A 24,121-nucleotide genomic window follows, 5' to 3' on the forward strand; every position below is an offset into this window, starting at 1 on the left:
GTAGTGGGGAAATATGCGCTGCTTATTTCTTTGACAAAAAATATGTGTGGATACGCACATAGTATACGGAATTTCGACAGCAAGTGATGAATTCGGGAAAACGAGCACGTCATGTTTAGCCCAATGCAGCAGACAACAGAAGGTGACGTCATCCATGACAAACGGATGGTATCTCCCTTTTGGTAACGCTTCCTTGAGCGAGTTCGACCGCCCTGCGCCCACCAGTGAGACTGCGCCGGAGGGATGGCATGCTTCTGAGAACCAATGAGCATTGCCATAGCTCTCACTCCTCTGATCTCAAGGGTGTGTGGTAGTGTAGTACTCTGGCGTGTAGTAGCATGATCCAATGAAACGCACAAATGAATGTGTCGCAATCCTTCTAAGTTGTGCGCACTGTGTGCCTGGACTTGACAGTTGCACAGGCGCTTCAGCATTGTCCTCGTGGCTTCGGATTTAATGGCTGAAGCGTACCCAGAAAACAGCCCAAGGGAGCTCCTTTCCATAACACACCGTGCATAGAGCATGTTGTCATTTTATTGAAGAATTTACACATAGAGGCGTAGTTGCTAGTTACCAAAGGATGCACTTGCGTTTCTGGTTCATCGTTGAGTTTCGTGAACATCTGAAAGCATTGGCAAATTCTTCAAGGTTCTTCAGCGACGTGTTGACCCTGTAAATGTTCAATGAAAGAAACATTGGAGTTTTCATTAAAAATGACCCATGATGACCCAGGGCACTTGTGTTAGCTGCGAATGACACTGCGAATTACAACTGTACTGCATTTTAACGTGCAGACGGTATAATAATATGAACTATGTGAAGTGAGCTGTAACTGCATAATGTGTTAAACAATTTTGTTTTGGTACAGCGGCGCGCAGACTTGCCTCGAGCGGCGCAGCGCGTTTCATCGGGTGCTGATAGACAAGCTGGAAACGAGATTGGGATGATCCACTATCCTCTTGAGGGGAGGGTCGGTACGCACAACGTATGCGTTCGCCGCACCGCAACGTTTATCTGACGCATCCGTTGGCGTACCGACCCTCCCTTCAAGGGGATAGTGGATCATCCCAATCTCGTTTCCAGCTGTCTATCAGCGCCCGATGACACACGCTCCGCTGTTCGAGGCAAGTCTGCGCGCCAGTCTATATCGTTTTTCAACACGTTTTTCTTTCTTTTTTTTATCTAGGTTTAACCCAAGTCAAAATGCTATCGAAATTAATATATCGAAATGGTAGTATATATACCGTGGATTACGTGTAATCCATTTTGTAGTATTAAATGAGTGCTTTGGAATGAATACCTGATATGTTACGGCAATAACATCGATACAATCGATATATTGTCCCGGCTAGTAACATTTTTGAGAGATTAGATCATCCCAAAGGAGTTTTTCTATCTATTTTTGTATCGTTGTGCTTTACCACCGTTGCCATACTTTGCACCCTCGTGTAATGCCCCTTATTAGGGCCTTTGAGATATCTTGATAAATAAATAAATAGCAGTTTCTGCTAATTATTAGTTTTACACGTCGCTGTTTATAATTTAACTAGTGCTGCTTCAGGGATCGTCAGTATACGAAGACGTTGAAAGCAACGTAAATAGCAGTGGCTGAATGAATAATTCAGTACCCGCTAATTTAGGCTAGTTCCCAGCCTTCTCAGTCGGGTGTGCCAATTAAACCACTCCTGTACTGCACCGCATGTGCTCGCAGGAGCGTGCTTGGAGTCCAACGGTATATTTATTTCAACGATGTCAGTAGACGAACTCTCCCTTTAATGCGTCGTTTCAGTTTGAGCGACGCGATATATTTAGACTGCACGCATAAAAGCGAGGTACCTGTATCTGGGAGGGCAATGGGAATCGTACTTGATCTGGCTCACGAGCTGTTCTTTCCTGGAATTGGTGCACCAAACCTGCAAGAATATACCATAAGCGAAAGGAAATGTAATGTCGACACATCGGAGCATTATTCGTTGTTCTTACATTAAGGGGACACTAGAGTGCAAAAATTTATCCACACATAATGAACGATACCGTCGCCTCGAGACCGACACAAAATGAAAGGGAGTCCGCCCATATGGCAGAGTGGGCCTGTTGGTACATGACTGAATTAAAGCTGGGGCACGAAACACGTGCGAAGGAACACCGCGAGGGAGCAAGTGCCGTCTCGTGTGTGTCTTCGCCCGTATTTCGTGCTCCAGTTTTAAAGGTAGTGTAAAGCAGCACCGATCAAATGTCATTTAGTGTGGCTATTCGATAGTCCAAGCCACCAGGACAAAAACTGCTCAAGTTTCATTCCAATCGACGGTGCAATTAATTAGAAAATTACAATTAAAGATTACGGGCAACACTGTACTAGGTATTCGAAATGAATCCGTACTCCTGACACATACGGCGGCAACCACATTGCATGCGTATAACACTGGGCCCGACATAACAATCCACCACAATCTACCATAAAATCCTACCCTGCAATCCACACAACGATCCACATCTGAGGATAAACGGACAAGCGAACTGAAATGAAATGCTGAGCCGTTGAAAAAAATGTGTCAGACGTTCAAGAAGCCAGACAGCGTCGGGACTTGTTTGTTCACAGAGGTTCACAGACAGAGTTTGTTCGTTCGAAAGAGGCCGTGAACAGAAGGAGCGCGCAGGCGCAGCAGAGAAGTAGGGAGAGCCTCTATCGAACAGCGGACAGCGCTGGGTTACTTCGCAAAAAACACAGTTAACAGGGGTTTCAAAATGCATAGGTAAACAGGAAAACTAATAATATGGTTACTAAAATAACGAGGTTCCGATGTAATAGTGTGTAATACCAATTTTCAGTGTTGCCCGCTGTACAGGGGGTTGTTTGACACCAGGCGTCGCACGGCTCCACTACGCCGCATCTTTCATGGGAAATTAAAAATATTTATAGCGCGTTGTCGGTCGTATGGTTCCGCATATGGTATTTAGAAGCAACAAAGTTTCTAGTCACATCACCGGCATATCGTGCTTGTCTACTGCTTTACAGTACCTTTAATTCAGTCATGAAAGGGAGCCGTCTGTTGCGTCATTCGTGGTCTATGAGCGAAAGCAATTTACGCTTTTCCCTTCCCTCTCTTTCTCAAGAAAGCCGGCAATGCGGAACGGGCTCTCGTTGGTCAACGCGAACGATTTGTCCAACCAACGCGGAAGATCGCTTTGAGGAGCGACCTATATCCGTGTCCTATTCGCATTCTCCGGCTACTTGAGAAGGGAAAGCGTAAATTCCTGTCATTCATGGATCACGAACGACGCCAACGGGCCGTTCCTTTCGTTTCGTGTCGGTCTGGAGGTAACGGTGCCCTTCATTTCAGGCGAAATTTTTGCACTTTAATGCCCCTGTTAGCGAAGTCGGTGAATTTGGACAACGCAAAGTATGTCCTAGTCGCCTTTTTCTTTTTTTTTTACTTCCGCACCATAGAGTGCCTTTATTCGAAACGCGTGTCTTACAGTTATATTGTAAACGCACCGGAAAAAGTTTACGTTACCAGTGCTACTGAAATGAAGAAAAGTTGGTCCGATGTGATGTGTGTAAGCCCTGGAAGGACAACCCCACTTTTGTTGTGCCTGGCGAGATGGTTTTTCTGCGCCTGAAAGAGACGATAATCGATATTCAGTACAGCTCACGGGGCCGTGCGTGTGATAAGTGCATCTTGTATCGGAAACGTTCCCTCCTGCAGTTTATGTAGTTTTGGCAGAGATTGAATTATAATGTGTTTCTGTATTTACGTTACGTTCTCTACGAGCGCTCGTCCTGTTGCTGTCTCTCCCGTGTTCGTGTTTTACGCGCTACGCCTTTTCGAAGTTACCTACCAACTCGCCCAGTAACTGTCAACCATTCCATTCCAATTCCATTCCGACGAATGGACATTTGTGATAATTCCTTTCAATTCGTCGGAATGAAAAGGTATGGTCCGTTCCCACTCCTGGAATGACTTGGCAACCCTATTCCATTCCTTTAATTCCAACAATAAAAGAAAAAGGACCGGGAACCGTACTGGATAGCCTGGCAGTGCTGGAGGAGACTGACATTACCCAGCACGGAAAAAGCACAAAGACAATGTTATTTCAGGGCAGAAGGGGGTAGAAACAACCGGGTCGAAACCAAAAGTACCACCTGGGCACCCAGACCATTCCATCCAAATTCCACTCCTGCCAAAAAATGCCTAATTCCATTCCCATTCCATCTCCACGACAGTTTCCACCATTCCATTCGAACTCCATTCCAGGCTTCGATAAATCTGGAATGATTCCGGAATCATTCCAACTCCGGAGTGGTAACTCCGCAGCCCTGCTATCAACCCTCGTAAGGCGCTTTATTTTGCTTGTTTAAGTTCCTTACGCTGGGAAAAGTAACGATGTTTTTGACAGGTGTTCCTCATTAACTTCACGCACAAGTTATGTGAAGGGCATCCTAAAACCCATCTGTGAAGCAGATACAACTATGCTTTATATCGGCCGACAATCTACTTGGCTAATTCATTCGTCCAAAAAGTACATAGAAATTAAGTAGACGAATTTTAATCATCAGCGTGAAGCTGCGGAGGTACTAGTGACAACGAGATCAGCGTGACGTCACTTTTTACGAAGAAGAGTGATAGGGCCTCAATCAAGGGAGAAAGAAGTCGTCCAGACGCCCGCACCGCCGCTGCATCCCTTCTCTGATGGCCGTGCTATGAGTAGTGATGTAGGAAATGACGTTTTCAGCTTTTTCGAGAGAGGGAATATCGGCATGCTCTCAACATCCGGTGCTGTGTTATGTGGGATCCGGAAAAAATGGCCCCGGAAGAAATGTTCCCCGGAGGAAATGTCCCCGGAAATAATGTTCCTGGAAGAAATGTCCCCAGAAATAATGTTCCCGGAAGGAATGTTCCCGGAGGAAATATCCCCAGAAAAATGTCCCGTGAGGAGTGTGGTGCAAGGACACGTGATTTAATAGTGAGATGCGATGCTAGTGAACAGCCGGTACGTGGGGGAAAGAGATCCACGTTAAGAAAATGAATAAGAATCGAAAGATAAATGTTTAATGAAAATCGTTATGGAAGCCGTCATGCATATGGTAATGGTGCTGTGCCTAAAAGCGTATGGTATGCGCGACAGCGGTTAAGAAATCCTCCATTGTTCTTATACCACCAGTGTAATCGTAGCACAGACTCCGCAGGCGTTGGTCAAGCCGCACTGTTCCAGGTCGCACTCGCTTTTCGGGTGGCAGGCCTGCTTCCCATCTTGCAATCTTCGCTTGCACAGTGGCTTCTTCGCTGCGCATCACTTCGATGAGCCTCCATATATTGGGATGCTTGTGGCCGATGACTGCCTCTATCCGTCGGTTCCACGCCTCGCTTATATTGTTCGTCCGATGCCCTCCACTTGTGGTAACGTCGTGCACGTTACATAATGGGGGGGAAAGTTTGGGGAATTACGACGCAGTCTCACGTTACCGTCTGCTCTGAATAACCTTGTGTAGGTTCCAGTGACGCAAGTCCTGTCGAAATACTCAATCAACTCAACCGCATCTCCTGGACAAGTGCCTTTCAAGAGTTGCATGCCGTCACGGACGTCTTCATTTGGGAGGAAGGCGAGTCCATCGAGCTTACCAACCAGCAACCGAAAGTCCGCGTTGTCCTTGTAGTTGGTAACTAACCCTAGGCTCTGTATTTTGCGCCAAGTGCTTTGGCATAGGTGAAAGAAGCAACACCTCATTCTGACATCTTCGTGAAGGACGTTCTGTGCCGCATTGATCACGGCTGATTCAAAGTCTCTTATGACTTCTTCAGGATCTAGATACTCATTATCACAGTAGAAGGTGAGGCGAAGAACAGAGAGGATGACACAACACATTGCCTGAATTTCGCCCAAAGCAATCAGATCAATGAAACGAAAGCAGTCGAAAAGGTACCTGCAGCTGCCAATGAGGTGCAACGGTAGAATCTTCGGAACGCATATCCGTTGGGAGTTGGTTCAACTCCCGCTGGTCCATTTCATTGACCATATTCATAATATTGCGCGCATTTCGGGTCAAACACCGAGGATTCAATGCATTTTGTTCCTTTTGCACTCAGTTTTCAAAGGCGTAATGCCTTCAGTTGTGCACATGTTCACTGTTTACGTTCTCTCTGTTTTTCTTTTTTTCTGTTCTTCCTTCCTCTTATTTCTATACCAGTTCTGCATACATCATAAGATCCCGCCAGAGTGTGTGATTAGTTTTGTGTTCTTCATTTTTCTTTTCTTTCCTTCTTTTTTTGTTTTCTTTTTTCTTTTCCTTTCTTGTCTTCCCCTTTTCACTTTTTTTTTAATAACACGCCGACATCCATCTGGCTTACCTTTCTTTTTTTTCTTAATAAACATATCCCCCACCCCTGCCAGAGTACTTATTTCGCGGTGCGCCCTTGCCCCCTCTGGGAAAATGAAAACTCTCCGCCTCTGTCTGCCACCATGATTATAGGGGTTTTTGTCTGTTTTAAAGGGCTCTGCTGGAACCTTTTGTGGAGTTTGCGGCCGCGTCTGTTATAATTCCAGTAGAATGGCAATAGCATAAACCGCTGCGAATACGTATATGACTTTGGAACAATGACACAAGGGGTGTCGACCGTTTTAAAGGGCTCTGCTCCCGCATTTTCCGTATTTTGCGGTAGCCTCTGTTAGAATCACAGTAGAAGGGCATAGCACCAGCCATTGATGATATGTCATTGGCAGCATGATACAAGGGGGGGGGGATATGTTTATTAAGAAAAAAAAGAAAGGAAAGGTTAGCCAGGCAAAGAGCCGGCTTGCTATTCCGAAAAAAAAAAGGGGAAGGGGCAAACGAAAAAGAAAAGGAAGGAAAAAGAAAAAAGGGGGATCGAAACAGAGGAAAGAAAGAAAAACAAGGGGTCTCACCCGTTTTGAAGGGCTATGCTGCATCCTTTTCCGATATTTGCGGTCGCCTGTGTCATGATCTCGGTAGAATGACATAGTATAAGTTGTTGATAATAAGTGTTTGGCAACATGACACAAGGGTTTTTGCTCGTTTAAAGAGGGCTCAGCTGCCACGTTTTCCGAATTTGGCGATCACCTGTGTTATAACTGCAGCAGAATAGCATTGCACAAGCCACTGATAACTTTCTTTCTTTCGCTCCATGATACAGGGAGTGTCGCCCGTTTTAAAAGGCCTTGTTGCCGCCGTATCCGAATTCTGCGGTCCCCTCTTGCGCAATCCCGGTAGAAAGGCATAGCGTAAGCCGTCATGAATATGCCTTTGGTACCATGATACAAGGGGTTTCGTACGTTTTAAAGGACTCTGCTGCTGCCTTTTCCGAATTTTATGGTCGATTCTTTTGCAATCCCAGTACAAGAGCATCATAAGCCGTTGATAATATCTGTTTGGAACCATGCTTAAAGAGGTTTCGCCCGTTCAAAGAGGCTCTGCTGCGGTCTCTTACGGATTTTGCGGTCGCCTCCGTTACAATCCCACTGGGAAGGGCAATAGCATAAGCCTTCTCGGATATGCCTTTGGCGCCATGATACAAATGGTTTCGCCCGTTTTAGAGGGCTCTGCCGGCGCCTTTTCCAAATTTTGCGGTCACCACTGTTAAAATCCCAGTAGAAGGGCCTAGTATAAGTAGTTGATAATGACTTCGCTATATGCAGAATACACCGGTGACCCTTTGTGGTGTATTCCTTGGAATCATCGGGGTTGCGGGGTTTACTTTGTTCAAAGAAGTTGGCAAGTGACGCAATGTTTCAGAAGGACACTGTGGGTCACTTCTTGCAAGTAGACGTGCCAGCGAAGCATGGACTTCTCTATGCATGCTGCACTTCGAGAAAAATTGGTTGATTACCATGCACAGTGAAATTCAAACGGTTTCGTAACGGATATGTATTTTCATCTATGATGTCTTTTCCTCAGACTTTAGCACCAGTGCTCGTAGGTGTCTGTTGCCGTGTAAATGTCCGGACTGCCGGCGATTTGCCGTGCAAGTTCACTTTTGTGCCCCGTATCTTGACAAGGCAAGTTTTTTTCCTTGCCATATCATGGCGGCTCTGTCATGCTGAATTCAAACGCATCTCTCAATCAAATACATATCTATGTGCATTGGTGGCCAAGCTGTATCAGGAACTCTCATGAATTACAGGGGGGTGGTTGAAAAAATTCAGGGGGAGTGTACACCTCCCTTGGGGGGGGGGGGGGGGAGGTGTAATGAAATCCGTGGAAAGAACCGCAATTATAGCAAAGTATCTTAGCGTAAACAGCTGAGCGGTATAGTTATTAGGCATTCGCATATACAATTCATCAATGAAAAACTTCACTGACGCACCAACAGAAACAAATGAGCTTCTTTTTCAAATGAGACACTGAAAACTTGAAAGGCGTTTCAAGTTCTTCGTACATAGTTCTTCACGAACGATTATCCCAACGTTCAGGATCACTGAAATTGTCGTTTTACACACTGTATTGTTGATCTTGCTTGCATTTTCAATGTGAAAAAAAAAAGAAACAGGGAAAGAGAAATAATTAAAAATTTTCACACAATGACCCTCGTACATAACTACTCCATCTCAATTTTTTACCCTTTTCTTTCTCTGTGCCTCTCTGTGCTCCGTATAGTTTTTCGCGCATGATATCCGAAGAGGCTGCTGTTATGCTGCAAGCCCATAAACTTAGTGTAAGATGATGCCATGCTCTGGACTTGTCTTCATTATCACATTACTTACAGTGTAGTTTACCAAAATGCACGTTCAGACCAGATCGCTATAAGTACTTGTTGAGGTTCATGAGTCACAAGAACTGCTCGAATATGAATGTACTTTGTAACGTCGACAGGAGCAGCACAACATCGAACAAGGGTAAAAACAATGCATTAAAACCTGGTCTCATTCCGAATTCTTTGTTTTTGGGGCGGGGGGGAGGGCTTTATTCTATTTACTGGTCAAGAGCCCTCGGGGCACAGAATAGTTCACATGCGGCCCGCGTATGAGAGAGCCCTTATTACCCTGATCTAAGCATTGCTTCATCTTAAGCGAGAAATAAATAATTTACTCGAGGGCGCGTAGGACTTGTTTAGCGTTATCTCCAAATCTGCTAATGAACAACTTTTTTTTTTTCAAGTTGGGGAGTCTAATCGCCGCCGGCGATATTCTACCCTGTTCCAGTTTCTACTTCCCTACACAGGCTATAATCAGTCCAATGCCAGTCTTCATGCCATGGATCCATACAACTGGTTATCGGAAATCTACAATAAACATTGGAGAAGACCATGTTGAAAGGTGTAGGCTGGGATTGAAGGAACGGGTCGCACCATCAAACCGCGTTACTGTTGTTTCGTTTCAATCTGATTTAAACTCTAAAACTGATTGCTGTGCAATTTATTTTTGGAGCACTTACATTTTCCACGCATAACGTCAACGTCAACGTCTCTACGCCGCTCATAGCCGTACTTACTTCGCGGCGCTAACACGCAATAAAAAAAAAATACAACAAGATCCGTACGGTGCATCCGATGCATCCAGGGCTTGCCCTCACAGTCCCGCTTTCTGTACATTTTGCAATATTGACAAAATAAAGATTACGATTACATCCTACATTCGTAGTTGTAAGGGACGAATATCGCCTCGGTAGTAAAACTTTCACCCGCTGGATCACGTCACGGAAATGTTTCCTTTCCAGGCGGGGGGGGCGGCAGACGTGCATTGTCATTCAGAGATGCGTTTCAAAATCAACCCCCAGAAAAAAGCTCATTTTCATGTTATTTCGGTTTCGTTCATTGATTTTCCTTTCCCACACTTTAGTCAATCAAATTTGTCTGTTCTTGTGTTGTTGCCGTGTGACCTATCCATCTGCGACTATACCTATAAGTATGGGTAAACAGTATTGTAAATACACTAAAATAAAATTCACTCAGTGTTCTCTACTTCTTCACCGCCGAGTGTGTCGGTGACCTTCTGTTTGAGTTTGATTATAGAAAAAAAAGAAAAAAATTCTATATTCCTACCCACTGCTGGGATTTGGGAATATACACGCCTTCGATTCTGAATGTATTTAGTTCTCCACCAAAATCTCTGGTCTAAAGAAGTAGCGTTTGATCAAATCATAGCCACTCGCCGACGCCACTACTCGCATCGCCACAGCACTCGCAGACGCCAAATTGTCCATGTCTTCCATTTCATTTAGTAATAACTCTGGATATAAACGTGATATCGAAGATGGCATCATTTAATTACGTAGTCTGTATATCCATGCTTAATAGCTCTGACTCCGCGGCCCATACCTGTTTCCCTTGCTACAGGCTGCGAAGTAGCGTTTGGTGAAATCGTTAATTTTCAAACGACCAAAGAACAAACAGGAGACAAGATCACATACAAGTCGCTGTGTTGTTGTTTCGTGTTTGTTCTTTGGTCGCTTGTGGATTTACACCAACCAGCCCAATCTATGTACTTCAGACATTTCGCCAAATCGTCGCCCAAGTGGCACTCACCGGCGCCAAAATGTCAGTTTCCTCTATTTTAGTTCCCAATAACTCTTTATACCAACTTGATACTGACGGTATCATCATGAAATTACGTAGTCTGTGTATCGTCTGCGGACCGTAGCTGTTGTCCTTGCTGCACCCTTAGAACTCGCATTTAGTAAATTTTTGTCGTCCATAAGGCTATCACAGGCGCCAACCTGCCATTTTCATCCGGCAATCTCCCGATATCTGGAAAGTCTCCACGCTCGTTCCCACAGTTGTACATCACGTCTTATTCTTTATCTTACGCGAAAGCTCCCGGGCGTGTTATCGGTGTTGTTATCAGGTCAGGGCGCGAAAAGGGATTTGTTCGCCTCAGATATGTCCTCCTGCTCTCCCTGCCCAAATCTGTTCCTCCTCACGTACTCACGCACAGCCCTGTAAACTTAGCTTCCTTGTGTAGTCCTCTGCTATCAGGTCAAGCCGCGTTTCAGAGGGGCGTGTCCCGGAATGCTGCTCTTGCAAAGTCTCACACTCGTTGATAACTGCCCTCAGCATCTCTTCGTAGCTCTGCCTAGTCTTGGTTTCCATAATAGCAAACACAACCAGTACAAAACTGTTGCCCAAAGAAGCAAGTATAAAATACACTTGCTGAAACCCAGTAGGCGTAAGTTCGAAGTTACCGTACATAAACCACCGAGTGCTCTTGGCCAAACGCCTCAGACCTTCAGGTGAGCCAAAAATGAGCAATCTTCCGGTGCTTGCAGTCCCACTGTCGTAGAAGAAGAACCGTTCCTGTGAGGGTTCTGCTGTCATAATCCACGGCCCCTCTACGACAAGATCAGAAATATTTGCTGGCACAGAGGGATACCGCGACGAGCGTTGCAGACGTATACATCGTTTCAAGCTTTCTTCGCTTTTCAGCATAACTTTTTCCTCTCTAGTGAGTCCTTCTGTGCACTGTGCAATAACAGCTGCTGGAGCCTGAACCGAAGTTAAAGACAGTTCCTTCATTTTACCACGTGCCTTCCTGGCGTTGATCTTGCTACAGTCTGGCGGATGGTTATGGTGCACGAAGATCCTTATCCCATCATCTGAGGATATGGCTGCTCCCTTACAGCAGCGGGTGCTTTCGACGCAGTGCCATCGAAGACCTACTTTCAAGGGCTTCTGCTTAGTGTACTGATAGCCTTCATAAATCAAGCATTCACCTCGCTTTGCAGTTTCCAAGATCTCCATCGCAGTGATCTGCAAATACAAACACACATATAAGATATAACAATTTCCGTCTGTACTCCACCACAGTTGAACTTCCCGCACTTACGCACTGCATGGAGCACTATAGTGGCACAATTAAAAATTACAGTAAAACCCGTTCGATTCACTACCCCAAACTTTGGCGTATCCGACAGAAGGCGTGTATTCCAAAGCGCGAAATTTCACGAATTCCTGACTCCTCGGTAACCCATCCGTTTGCGTCATTTCTTTAGCGAAATTTTTCCGTATCCTTCAACCTCTAAAATTTTCTAAGTCAGGAAAAATTGTGCTCGCAGAAGAAAATGGCTTTACAGTACAGACATTACTTAAAAGAGAAGCAGGAGAAAGAACTTACATGACGATGGCTCGTAGAGCTCGGTCCTCCGTGGAGTCGACTAGAGCTGACTACCTCTGTCCGGTGTCTATCTTCACCTAGTTAATATTGCTCAGCCTCAGACTAGGCTGCCCTGTAACGGTACTACCCAAGGGCGGAGTAAACGGGGCACACACAATGACCTCATCGGGTCACTGACTGAACCAAAGAAACACCACAGCCGTAATCAGTCTCCTAACCTGCCATTGTCACGCAGTTCTCAGTCCTTCTCACGTGGGGACCTTTTCCTGGGACAGTTCTTCCAGGGGCATTGCTGTGTGCCGAATTGCAAGACAACAACAACATATATATTGTGATGATGAAGTGGGGAGGTTTTCCACTCTAGGAGTGGAACGCTACCCCATAGCTAGGGGTCTAATATGAGTGGTGACAATGATCAGTGATGACGATGAAAGATGACGGGAATGATCGAAGTGGCGATGACGATGCTGGACGTGATCGTGGTGGTGGGAGTGTCCGAGGGCGCTGCTGGGGTCATAGTGAGTCATTTAGGCCTGTCGCCTCAAAGAAGACAACCACGTGACGTAAGGCCGCCCTGGAGTCGGCCGCGGTGTCCCAAGGGCCGAGGATGGTCGACAAGTTGAAGGGGCGGCAAGACACTTCTGTTTGCAACCCGGGTATTTCCCCGTCATCCTATGTTTATTACCTTCGTGTTGTAAGAGCGCTACAAATTGGAACTACAAACTACAAATACTTAAGCTTGTGTTTGTCTGTGTCCGTTGTTTTTATTGCTTTTGAAGCGTGGAGTTCACCTTCCAAAAAGCCGAAGGGATGTGCCAACGAATTTTAGTAGATGCAAAAAATTTTAATAGGTGCGAATAAAACAGGTGCGAAAAAAAATTAAGTGTTAGCGAAAAATGTAGGTGCCTTTGGGGACATTTCACCCGGAGACATTTCTTCGGGGGACATTTCTTCCGGGGACATTTCTTCCAGGGGACATTTTTTCCGGGGACATTTCTTCTGGGGACATTTCTTCCTGGACCCGTGTTATGTATTCCGTCGAATAACAGTCAAACTCTATTGCACTATTTCGCAAGCGATTTTCGATACCGTGGTCAGTGGTGAACAATAAAATTACATCATAGTTTCGAAATGGACTGAAAAGTTTACGAGGATGTGTTCTCACGTACAGTCTCACTAGATGGACAAAAAAAAGTAGAGAACTTCGACTTAACAAAATAACAAGGTTTACTCAGACGTTTCGCCCGTCATGCGACGGACATCATCAGTGCCAAACTGAATGAGAGATTACACAACCGGTCGCTATTTAAGGAGATGGGAGTATTGTTCGGTATTGTATGGGAGTATTGTTCCCGCACAATACTCCCATCTCCTTAAATAGCGACCGGTTGTGTAATCTCTCATTCAGTTTGGCACTGATCATGTATGTCGCACGACGGACGAAACGTCTGAGTAAACCTTGTTATTTTGTTAAGTCGAAGTTCTCTACTTTTTTTTTTTTGTCCAGTTATGTCGTCTTCCGGCTATTGGGGTATTTTGCACTCTCATTAGCGGAATTATTGTGCAGCATGGGGTTGTTGTTCTCGTTATTTTTGAGTGGTGACTTGAAAATGTAATCGATCGGTGTTGTTTTCTACCGTGATTTTGTGATGGCCAAGTGCCTTAAATTTCCTGCGTTAATTTTAGGCCTCGCACACGCAACACACGTTCAGCAACTGACCTTATCACTATAAAGACGTCTACTACATATGATGGCCGAGTATGTCCTGGTAAGAAGCGTTGGGGTATAAGTGTACATTTTTGTCTGTCGGACAATACACACATTCCTTGCCGATTGGGGACGAAACGAAATAGGAAAACGTGCGCATTGAGCTCGGAATTCTTCGTGGTTGAGCATTATCGTAAAGAGCATCGTCACGGTATAAGCCCAGAACACTTTGGTTGCGTCGTGTTACGGGAAGAGCCTAAGGACGAGAGTCGCCGATATTTCGAACAGGGGCTGTTCTTCTGAAGAGTCGCTGTATTTTCTACCTTCCTTCGGTCGCGTCGTTGGGACAAGGCGTCACGCATAGGCAAACACCGTCGACCTGTTAGTTCGTCATTTGGTAATATATGCGGCGTAGAGAAGACACGGGCAAAGTCGGTTAGGAGACGTCGACCTATTGGTTGCCCGCGATTTCTCACACCGATGAATACATGCCCTTCTGCACCGCTTCCGGTTTGTTGCCAAAACGACATCCGGTTACCGCAGCAAACACGCTCTGCGCCAACCGCTACGGCCACTGATACTGTTGTCGCTTCTGATTTAAGGTGAAAGAGAACCGTACGCTCCTTCTTATGGCAATTCAAATTGCCACAAGGAGGCGTACACCTCCGATTTTCAACAAATCAAGAAAGTGAAAGCTATCATTCTGCATGGTGGCTGGCCGACCGTCTGTATAGTCGCAGGATGGACCGGATGTCTTCGTGGCACCGGATGTTGTGGCGGGGGCTTGTTTATGTTTACACGAGAATGTCAAGTGTCATGTTTACGTGCTCATGCGTAGCTACATCCCCTAGAAGTGAACTGAATTGCAACAAACTATCAGGAACGGGAAACTCGACGACACTTGTCTAGAATGCGGTCCTAAAATACAGATTCCATCTCACTGGTCACTATGACGCTGACAAGCGCTGACAACGCCGCGTCTCTCTTCCCAGACACGTTCCCATACACCCAGCACGTTGACTATATCGAAGGTTCTATTGTCCAAGCGGCCTAGAGCAGACTTCAACGTTGCTCTTTGGGACGCATATCTTGTGCAATGCATAAGGATGTGTTCCGTGTTTTCCGCAGATGCACACACTGGACGGTTTTCTGAACTAGCCATGCCGACGTTATGGAGAAACTGTTGACCATACGGACCGTTAAGGCGAAACCGATACAAAAGTGTTTGTATAGGTCGCGGTATGCTGGACGGAACACGGAATTTCAGCTCCGCGCGGGTCAATTTGATGAAGCAAGGATGACCGCCTGTCGACTTGTAACCATTGCCTGCTGCATATGTCTTCTGTCAGCAATTTTAACATGTGCTTCACATCTGACGAGGAATATGTCACCGCGTGTTCCGTTGACGATAGGTGCGCTATATTCGCCATGTCATCTGCAGCTTCATTAAGAAAAAAAAATGTGTACGATCAAATCCACGGAGCTGCATTCGATATATGTACTCGGGACCTTTGATTTCGTATTTAGAAATAGTTTACTTACATAGAATGCCTGCCTGATGCCACCGTTATCGGCAATGTTCTCTCCTTCAGACTTGTTTCCATTGAGCTATAAAAAACAACAGATGCAGTAACACACATTACCGGTCAGCTTCTTTCGTATGCTATTCGCCTAAATTTGCGTCTCGTAGTTATTTGAGCGCGAAGATGGGTGGTGCTTTTAAAATGGTAAAGTGGTAAAGGTAAAGGGCTAACCATCGTTAGCGGCCATGTAGGTACACCCATGATGGCAGCTGGCGTTGTGGAGAGACCCTCTTATGTCTCCCCTACTCCCCACCGCCCTCTCCTATAAAAAAAATTCTGTTTATAAAACTTATTATTTAATACTATTATTTACTAATTATTTCTGTCCTATAAAAAATGTTTCTGTGCAGAGAAGGGTTTTGCTCAAGTTCGTTTACATTTCAAGTTGAACGTGTACAAGCAGCTGTGGGCCCAGACTCAGACGTCAGGAAGTATGGTACAATGATACGATAGTTGGTGGATGGGGAATGGTACACAACGCTACATAATTAAGTGTTACCAACAGCATATCTGTGCAACTTTGAAGTGGATTAGGACACGAAGTAAGTAAAATCTCGTCCGCCGGAACGTTCGGCGTAGACGATGGTCGCAGCAGGCAATGCTAGCTGTCGTCGCAACACCTTCCCGATCGTATGAATATATATATATATAAAAAAACGTACATCTATTCTATATGAAAAGCGAATTCTTTGAAAGTGAATTCTTCCCCATGAGCGCATAAATTCTGATCTTAGTGCACGTATAGACGTGTCAACACATTTTAGGCTTGACGCCCTCCAATGGCATTGTCACCATTGCGAGTCTACTATAGCTAGCGCCGCAATTTGAGACATGTGAGCTGTGCCTGGCACAGCTTCGGAGCGGTGAAGCCTTTTGGCTCGGTAAAGGTGTCGCCATACTTAACATAACTCACTTAATGTCGCAACTACAGCAGCCGTTACCTGCCCTGCACTAACGCTCCATCAGAGGCTCGCGCCAGCTGCGACTGAATGCCTACGGGCGGGCAATATGTAGTGCGGGTGTAATGAAGGTAATATGAAAGGCAATACGAGGGGTCGCACCATTGAAACAAAAACGAAAGAAATTCTGTGAAATTTCTAAGTGCAAATGTAGTTGGCGAATTCCAGCGAATTTCGACCAAGAAAAGAACTTGACCATCTCCAATTTTTCTTTTAAACATATTTTTCAGGAGACGGGAAATGATGAAAAATGCGCCTATATTTAAGCCCCAACCTTCAGCCATTTTCGAGGGAAAGGGGGAGAAAGAAACTGGTTGAAATGTGACTTAGTCGTTTCGGGTTACTTTGCGGGCTTTTCAATTGAGAACTATGCGGTTCTAAAAGCCACAATTTTAAGCACCTGCTTACTACTACATAGACAACACACTTTATTCTACTTACCCATTTGTAACTGAAACTTTTTTCGTAAAAAAATGGCGAAGTCGCAAGAAAACGCGAAAAAGGCCTTTTTGGGGAGCCTACCTGTACTGACGAGAATAATCAAACCTACACCATTCGTTTAGTCATTGCATGCCCTATCTGTTGATACCATTTTCATTGTTGTAGAGCTAATCTGCTAGAAGCAGATTGTAATAACCCCACAGCCGGTACCGCGATTTAGCTATATTTCGGCCGGCGCTAACAAAAAATGGCCATCAAAAAGTTGCCGCGATTTTTTATATGTTGCGCAGAAACCCTTTCCTAACACACAGGAAAAAAAATGAGATTGGTATTTTATTGTCGGTGACGCTACGATTTTTTAAAGTGACAGTGTGCACGCGGGCTGCGCGCTGCCCCTAGGCGGTACTCTCCCGCAGCTGGTCGGCGTTGCGGTCGCCACTCCTTCCTGCTGTCCTCTCTCCATCTGTCCACGTCTGTACGCCGCTCATAGCCACAGTTGCTTCGCGGCGCTAACAGGGAATTTAAAAAATAATTTAAAAAAACGATGTGAAAAATGCGATCATCTTCCTCTTGGTGCTCGAAATTCCCTCGGAAATGCCATTTCGGTTTTTGGCAACCCGCTCGCCCACCGTCAGACTGGAAGGCATCTTCTCAACGCACCTACATTGAGCTTGTTCATGCAAGACACGGATACTGATGCGAGGTTTCCGAGAATGAGTCTCATTCTTGTTTGTTTCATTGCTCGCTATCATTCGAAGCCGTGATTTGATGGCGCGGTTGCTACCTCCAGGATGCACTGACCAACTGGCCGAAGGTTCAGAGGTGCTAAATATAACTACAAAAATGACTATGCCAGCATTCTTACTTCGACGCTCTTTTACCTAAATGACGCCCGTCGTGAGTTATCTTTTACCTAAATGACGCCCGTCGTGAGTTATATTTCAAGGTATATGTCATGATGGTGATGATGATGATGACGGAGAGAAGAAAAAAATGGGAAGGTCAATGGCGACTTATCCGAACTGGTTACCTGAGTACACCTGGGGAGCTATTCTCGTCAAAAGTAATCGAGCTCGATTACTTTACGTCACGAACTGTTGGGCGGAGCTACCGGAACATGCTCCGTCCATAGGCTCCCCTTATTTATCCCCAGCCGGTACCACTAGCCGTCGTTAGAGTGTACCGTCGTCCACCAGTGTCTCTGGTGCATGAACAGTAGGAAGGTCGCGCTTTCCGACGACGACATGAGGGCGCTATGTGCTATACACTCTTAAAAATGAACTTCACCGCATAGCACGCTCCTAGCGAACCGTCATCTCGAATGATATGGTTATCTGTCCTGATTTGTTGAAAACGGGAGGCGTACGCCTTTTTTGTGGCAATTATGAACAGCCTAAGTGTCACGAAAAAGGCGTACGCCTGCCATTTTCAACAAATCAGGGCAGATAACGATGTCATTCGAGGTTATGGTTGGCTAGGAGCGTGCTATGCGGTGAAGTTCATTTTTAAGAGTGATGTAATGTAGAGTCACTAAATAAGCTACGCTTCAGAGTATCGACACTGAGTTCCGAGAGCGAGCATGCGCCATCTTGTTTCCGCGCCACGCTACCCACGCGCACGCGCACTTTAGCGCACGATGCCATCTGTCGTGCGCGGGTGAAATTCCTTTCGTCTGCAAGCAGCAGTTGACGGCTTTAAGCTCACCTTGACATCCTCGGGACGCTCTGGTTGACAATACATGGATTATCGCGCAACAATCATACAGGCTTCGATATCCCACAGCGAGCATTACGTTAGCCGTCTTTGATCCTCAAATGGGGATGGTAGCGGTGTGGTGCGGAAACAAGATGGCGCTCCTGCTCTCCCTTGGACCTGAGTGCTGATACTCTGAAGCGAAGCTTATTTAGTGACTCTAATGTAATGCAACTCCTTGGTGGTGTGCTAGCCAGGCTTGCGCGATTTAAATCACTCCGATTTAAATCAGCGATTGTAATCGCGGGTAAAATCACCTTTATTTTTTTATGATTTGAATCCGTTCCACTTTTTCTTACGTTGCGCTTGAAAATGGTACCTGTATGTCACATGCAGTTTATTAGAACAACCCATCAATTCAAGAACACCCATCCTGGGATTTATAGCTATGGTACAGCTTACTCCAGCCCGGTAAGAGAAACACGCCCTGTATATTACTTTAACGCGCCCATTGGTTGATTGGTTCATTAAATGCGATACGACATATAGCGATAAACGAGCGGTGGCGCGTGTTTCTTTATTTTTACTTTTGTTCTCTTCAAAAGTGCAGTGGTTTCGTCTGCAAAGGGTGTCATTATTGCTGCACCAAAAACGTTCTGTGGAGTGTTCTTGACATTGGACAGGTAAAGACAGCGGATACGCTACACGAGTCATCAAGCACATGAGCGAACTCCTTAAAGGGAGACTTCGCCGGGAATCGAAAAAAAAAAATAGGTGAGCATCATACATAACGCGAACGACCCCCCTTGATACCGAATACAACATTAGTATTATTTCTGCGCGAGTAATTAGTTCGTATATTATGGCAATAGCAAACCGAAACCGAAATGCGAACCGCAGAAGACATATCTTCATACTACACTCTTTAAAAAAAAGGGTGTACTTTAACTCCTTTCCTTGCCACATATATAACACCCTTTTGGACAGTACAATTACGCTGAAAAGGGTGTCTCCTTACTCCCTCAAGGGAGTAGCATAACCCCTTCTCCCTCCCGGGGAGTAATATTACTCTCCAGTAAGGAGAAAGGTGTTATGCTACTCCCTTGAGGGAGTGAGGAGACACCCTTTTCAGCATATCATGTCGCCACACGGGGCAGACAAACTTTACGTGTAATATGGGTAAAGACTCCTGACCGCTGGATAAGAGTATGCCTTTCTAGGCACGAAACTTTCCTTTGCAAATCAGCGTCTGCCTCTATTGTCTAAGTAAGGCTCCTGAACGGCGTGTCGCAACTCTTCGCGCAGCAGGTCCACTCTTACATTATCACATAGGACAGTGGTTTCCAAACTTCGCCGCCCCGCGAAAGATAATGTACTTCCTGCCATAGAGTTGGCATTTGCATTTTGTGATGTTGCGCGGCGAAGCGTGTCCTTGTTTTTTCTTTGCAAAACCCACGAAATAACCTCGAACCAGCAACTAAAATGCCCATTTAGGCACTTATCGGCGTCTATAATAAAAGGCAATCATCTATAAAAAAAGCAAAAATGCATTAACATTTGGGTACGCATGGGTCCCCTTCGACCTGATTCGTGCTTAGAACATCGAACGGCATCATCTGTACGGTTCTCAACGAAAAGGCATATGCATGGAAATCCAGTTATGACGTAGACAGTCAAACACGCGAGGTTCATTTAAATAGAAAAAACTCGACTGAAATCAAATGAATCCGATTTTTAATAGTGATTTTTCTTTTTGTAACCCTGGTGCTGGCCAAGGACCTAACTTTTCTATTAGGTCTTGCGACTGTCGGCGTATTTGGCGCAATTCCAGATGGTTATGTTCAGAGTCTTCTATGTCCCCGATTGGTCACAGTTGATGGAAGAACACTTGTCCAGTCTGTGCAGCTCCCGTGGCTCAGTGGTTAGCGTGCTGGCCATGTCACGTCGAGACTGGGAGGTACCCGGGTTCGAATCCCTGTGTTGTCTGGGGTTTTCCTCAGACGCTTTCAGACATATGTCGGCATAGTTCCCTTAGAAGTCGGACGCACATTCCCCGTCAGTCGTGACGTTGCCCACCTCTGTCCAGACCGACAACGGCGAGCCCATTCACCATCACCACTAGTCTGTGCAGTAAGCGAGCGCAATACGGGACTTTCCGTCGAAGCCTATATGCATAAGGGACACAGGGAGAGATGAAGGAGCTTGGAAGCGGAGCTCAGGGTCAATCCTGTATAAGAACGCAGACCGTGCAGATCTAGATGGCCAGGAAGTGGTGAACATTTGGTGTCTGAGCCTCCATCTCATCATCGCTATTCATTCATTTACTCTTGTTATTTCAAGCAACTCCACTTTTCTCGACACCAGTTCCAAACCCTAGTGCGCAATGATAATCTAAAATTGACATTCGTGCTCGCGTGTGTCTTTTTCCATTTCACAGGGTTCTCAGCATTGATGTCCAGTACTGCCACGTTTCCCGCAGTTCTTTTACATTTTAAAATTACATTTACATCTGTCACATTTTAAGCTTAGAGGTCCACGCAAGCGCGTCACCAAAGGTTCCTTCTGCACCAAAGGACACAGTCAAAAATATGGTAGCAGAAACTGTCAAGCAGGACGGAGTTAAAATACCGTTTATCTCGAAACAAGGTTCAATGAATTACGACCTTAGTTCCCTTACAACACTTTTTCCCCTTTATTGCAGTAGGCTTTAGTGCATCGCATTCGTACGTCGGGGGCGAGCGTGAATGCACAAAGTGCGGAAGACATGCGGGTGTGCCGAACCATCTTCGAGAGGAGGCGCTGCTGTGCAACAATGTGCCTCGATTGTGTCGCAATCAATTGTGTCTTCAACCTAGCGTCGAAGCTTGGCGGCGCTGGCGCGTATGCGGGCCACGATCACGCGTTACGCTTCAGTGTTGGAATGTCTCTACAACGATACTTACGTTGAATTCCAATGGCAAATTTTGAGCTGCCACTCGACTCCATGGGGGAGCGTCCCGCTCCTGACGAGAGCGCACGATCTGTTTCTGCGATTCGAACATTCGCACACCCGTTTTACCCGTTAGGGGGTGGTTGTGGTGAATGAGCCCGTTCACCTCACAGTAAGCTGGCCCGCATCTGGTGTGGGGAGCATGGTGGGAAACATTGAGGCGTAAGCACAAACGAGGGTCTAGAACGTAGTTTTACTGCCTGGATGTTATGGGCTGCAGGGGGCGTCTCCGAACCAGACTGGGTACCGCACAGGGTAACCAGATCCATGTCATGGCTGAACCGACGGAGGCCACCTGGAAGATGCGGGAGCGATGCGACAGCTGGAGTGAACAGTGGAGCTCTGTGGAGCTTGAAGTCAACTACGGTGCACAGCCAAGGGCCGCGGTTCACAAAAGGGTGCTCTTCTTTTCTTGCGAAGTAAGCCTGCACCTTTGCTCGAGCCGCGCCTGCAAGGAACTGTTCCGCTTCTCTTCCTCCTTCTTCCAGCGCTACCATGCACCAACGCCACCACAGTGGTAACCGGACCGACAGTCTAAAGTGCCTGCGGAAGTAGTTTACAACTGCCTGTAGTAGCATTCGAACATTCTCGATCTGCGTTGAAAGTTGTAGAGTACCTCTTCATCGCTGTACTCATGCACGATGTGTGATTGAAACCGGCAGCATATTGGGTCGCTTGGGTGACCGTCGAACTAGCGCTTGAAATGCACGTTTGTAAACGGCTTCCCCCTTATCGTCCGAGCTTTTACGGCTTACGTCTGAGCCTGACGTGCTCGTTGATTCCTCGCTGTCATCGAGGCGTAAAATCACTAGCATGCGAGGCGAAATACCAGCAGGGTGTAACACTTGCACCCAAGCTCTCAGAAAAAAAAGCCCCCTTTAACTGCCCTCGTTACCACCTTCGTAGTAGGGTGATAAAATCTTGTGGCATTTATCTCAAATGTGGCGCCTCTTCAGCCGCCCTCGGTGACTCAGCCGGTAGCGCGTCCACCTTCTGATCCCAAGATCATCAGCAGGTTCCAAGCAGGTTCCCAAGCAAACCCGAATCAGCAGGTTCAAAGCAAACCCGGCCGAGGACCATTGCAACTCGACGAAAGGGTACAAGGGACGTTAAATGTGGTGTATCATGTGTCGAGATTTCGGTGCACGTTAAAAGAACCCTCAGGTGGGCAAAATTCATCCGCAGACCCGACCACTGTGGCGTGATGATCGCAGTTGATGATGAGCTCATGATCGCAGTTGTCACGCGACCTAAAGCCCCGAATTATTATTATTATTACCTTTCGATAGGTGGCATACAGTTACCTGCTGCGTGTTTTAACGTTACACACTTGCACGGGGTGTGCCTTTATAACATTTTGGACCCAATATATGTAGCAGGCCAGTTAACCCCCCCCCCAAAAAAAAAAGGTGCAACGACTCTACCCTCTTTCCTAAGAGTGCATGTTACCGAAACCGAAGGCGGCAGGAACGGGAAGGACAAACCGCATACCACGTGACGCGGGAATTCCGGTGAAATATGCCGATTTTTGCGTAACAGTCGGGATTGCCCCCTGGAGCGAGCCTTGGCCCCAATGCCGCGCCAGAACTGCCTTTGGAAGGCTCAGACTCCGCTCCCGATCTGCCAACAGAACAGAATTGCTTCAGACAGAGCAACCAGATTCGCTCCGGAAGTGCTCCAAATCCGCCATTGGAATTCAACATTAGTAGGCCTCGCACATGACCTTGTGTCGCACAAGGCCTACAGAGTGTCACGCACAGAGCATGCGGTTCACAATCTGCAATCACAATGATTACCATTCATTGTTCAGCCATTGTTCATTGTTCAGTCATTGTTCAGCCATTTGTAGCCAGGTGCTTTGTAGCTATACATATTTTAATGCCATGTGATGTAATGATGCCTTTAAGAGTCTTAATAAATGAAATGAAATATTCGTAGACGCATTCTACGTATGAGGCGACCCCAATGCGGGCGACTTTCTTGTTGTTTGGATGTGCATCTCCGGAAACGCAGCTGTTCATAAAACTCACGCTGTACCTTTTTTCGTTCTTTGTTTAGTTACCTTTGTGCTGGCACTGTCGTCGAAAATATCACCGTACTCGTCGACGAAGCAATACGCTTTCTTTTCAAACCTCGCTCTGGTTTCTGCAGTCCACCAGTCACGGAGGTTACCTTCTGCGTCAAATTGGCTTCCTGGACGTGGGTAGTACGATGACAACCAAGCACTTTCAGTACAATGAAAATGAAAATTTCACTTGGTACCTGTGTCGTCGAAGGCATGTGTCACCTCATGACCAATCACGGATCCAATGGCGCCCATATTGAGGTTCCTGAAAGACACGTGAGAGAGACATAAACAGATCGATAAATCAGATTTTTTTTTTTTTTTTCGTTCTATTATGATGCTGAGACGGGAAGGTGAAACGTGTTCCGAAGCCCGGTACCTCACTTGGAGTTTACCCGAGGTCTTCTACCAACAAATATCGCCGCACTTCCCTGTACAGTCGGACCAAGATGCACTGTCTATTCCCTCCGCTTCCGCGTACTTCAATTCATGTAATCACATGTGGTTTTGTAAGTTGAATTGAAAATGATGCAATTTATTTATTTATGCGCTTATGATGTACAGGAGGTTCGGAGACCCCGTGCCCTAAAAATTAAGTGAACAATTATGTTGATTGAATAT

At 46.0% G+C, this 24,121-nt stretch overlaps 1 protein-coding gene across 1 annotated transcript in view; it reads right to left on the reverse strand.

Moving 5' to 3' along the window:
- Positions 1 to 520: 520 nt before the first annotated feature.
- LOC135370355 (neprilysin-1-like) overlaps positions 521 to 24,121 on the reverse strand; it is a 101,231-nt gene continuing 77,630 nt past the window's right edge. The window contains exons 16-21 of the mRNA XM_064604090.1: positions 23,698 to 23,765; positions 23,498 to 23,628; positions 15,314 to 15,379; positions 3,516 to 3,617; positions 1,837 to 1,913; positions 521 to 670 (exon numbers count right to left, since the gene is read on the reverse strand). Coding sequence (XP_064460160.1) covers positions 571 to 670; positions 1,837 to 1,913; positions 3,516 to 3,617; positions 15,314 to 15,379; positions 23,498 to 23,628; positions 23,698 to 23,765 — 544 coding nt within the window. The 3' untranslated portion in view covers positions 521 to 570. The remainder of the gene's footprint in view (positions 671 to 1,836; positions 1,914 to 3,515; positions 3,618 to 15,313; positions 15,380 to 23,497; positions 23,629 to 23,697; positions 23,766 to 24,121) is intronic.

Source organism: Ornithodoros turicata, chromosome 10 (assembly GCF_037126465.1).
Source record: "Ornithodoros turicata isolate Travis chromosome 10, ASM3712646v1, whole genome shotgun sequence".
Classification (NCBI taxonomy): domain Eukaryota; kingdom Metazoa; phylum Arthropoda; class Arachnida; order Ixodida; family Argasidae; genus Ornithodoros; species Ornithodoros turicata.